General features: G+C 56.7%; 1 protein-coding gene across 1 annotated transcript in view; it reads right to left on the reverse strand.

Annotated features, from left to right (window-relative positions):
- Positions 1 to 156: 156 nt before the first annotated feature.
- Positions 157 to 1,531, reverse strand: part of LOC107307742 (DENN domain-containing protein 4B-like) — a gene marked incomplete at its 3' end in the record, with an annotated part of 15,448 nt that continues 14,073 nt past the window's right edge. Inside the window, exons 9-10 of the mRNA XM_015851250.2 lie at positions 1,418 to 1,518; positions 157 to 279 (exon numbers count right to left, since the gene is read on the reverse strand). Of these exons, the coding sequence (XP_015706736.1) occupies positions 157 to 279; positions 1,418 to 1,518 (224 nt within the window). The remainder of the gene's footprint in view (positions 280 to 1,417; positions 1,519 to 1,531) is intronic.

The following is a 1,531-nucleotide window of genomic DNA, read 5'->3' on the forward strand; positions in this document are numbered from 1 at the left end:
CCCCCCAAACCCTCACTCCCTTCCCCCTCTCCCCCTCCCCAAAGCCCCCCGTCCCCCCCCCACCCTGCAGCTGGAACAGGCTGCTGGTCTCCCTGCTGCTGTCGGGGGGGCTGGGGGCGATGGGCTGCAGGAAGGAGCGATATCCCTTGAGCAGACAGGCCATGAAGCGCAGGAAGGCGGCTCGAATCTCCAGCTCCAGCTGCTTGTGCCGCCCGTACAGCAGCTCCGAGTCGCTCAGCAGCAGCTCCAGGGACGCGTCCTCCAGCGGCCGGTCGGACACTGGGGGGGGCAGAGGGATATAGAGCCCCCCCAACACTAATAACCCCATAGGGGGTGTCCTAGAGCCCCTATAGACCCTATAGACTCTATAATCTCTATAGCCCCTACAGCCCCTAACCCCCCCCAACCCTAATAACCCCATAGGGGTGTCCTAGAGCCTCTATAGACCCTATAGCCCCTATAGACCCTATAGACCCTATAATCCCTATAGCCCCTAGAGCCCCTACAGCCCCTATAATCCCTATAGCCCCTATAGCCTCTATAATCCCTATAGCCCCTATAATCCCTATAGCCCCTATAATCCCTATAGCCCCTATAGCCTCTATAATCCCTACAGCCCCTACAGCCCCTAACCCCCCCAACCCTAATAACCCCATAGGGGGTGTCCTAGAGCCTCTATAGCCCATATAATCCCTATAGCCCCTATAATCCCTATAGCCCCTACAGCCCCTAACCCCCCCCCAACCCTAATAACCCCATAGGGGGTGTCCTATAGCCTCTATAGCCCCTATAACCCCTATAGCCCCTACAACCCCTGCAACCCCTATAGCCCCTATAACCCCTATAGCCCCTATAGCCCCTATAAGCCCTATAGCCCCTATAACCCCTACAGCCCCTATAACCCCTATTGGGAGTGCTGACCCCCCCCAACTCCAAATAACCCCATAGGGGGGTGTCTTATAGCCCCTATAGCCCCTGTAACTCCTATAATCACTATAGCCCCTATAGCCACTACAGCCACTATAGCCCCTATAACCCCTACAGCCCATAACCCCCCCCAGCCCCAAATAACCCCATAGGGGGTGTCCTATAACCCCTATAAAATCCAACCCCAAATAATCCCATAGGGGGTGTCCTATAGCCCCTATAGCCCCTGTAACCCCTATAATACCTATAACCCCTATAATACCTATAACCCCTACAGCCCCTATAATCCCTATAGTCCTTATAACCCCTACAGCCCCTATAGCCACTATAATCCCTACAGCCCCTACAGCCCCTACAACCCCTACAGCCCCTACAACCCCTACAGCCCCTACAGCCCCTATAGCCCCTATAAGCCCTATAGCCCTTATAACCCCTACATCCCCTATATCCCCTACATCCCCCATATCCCCCATATCCCCCCCCAACTCACTCTCTTGCAGCTGCTGGCTCAGGCTGTGCAGGGAGTTGAGCAGCACTTTGCAGGGCCGACGGGGCAGCGCCCGCGGGGTCAGCGCCTTGCGCTCCTCGCTCCTGGGGGGGGGGG

Source organism: Coturnix japonica, unplaced genomic scaffold (assembly GCF_001577835.2).
Source record: "Coturnix japonica isolate 7356 unplaced genomic scaffold, Coturnix japonica 2.1 chrUnrandom838, whole genome shotgun sequence".
Taxonomy (NCBI): Eukaryota; Metazoa; Chordata; class Aves; order Galliformes; family Phasianidae; genus Coturnix; species Coturnix japonica.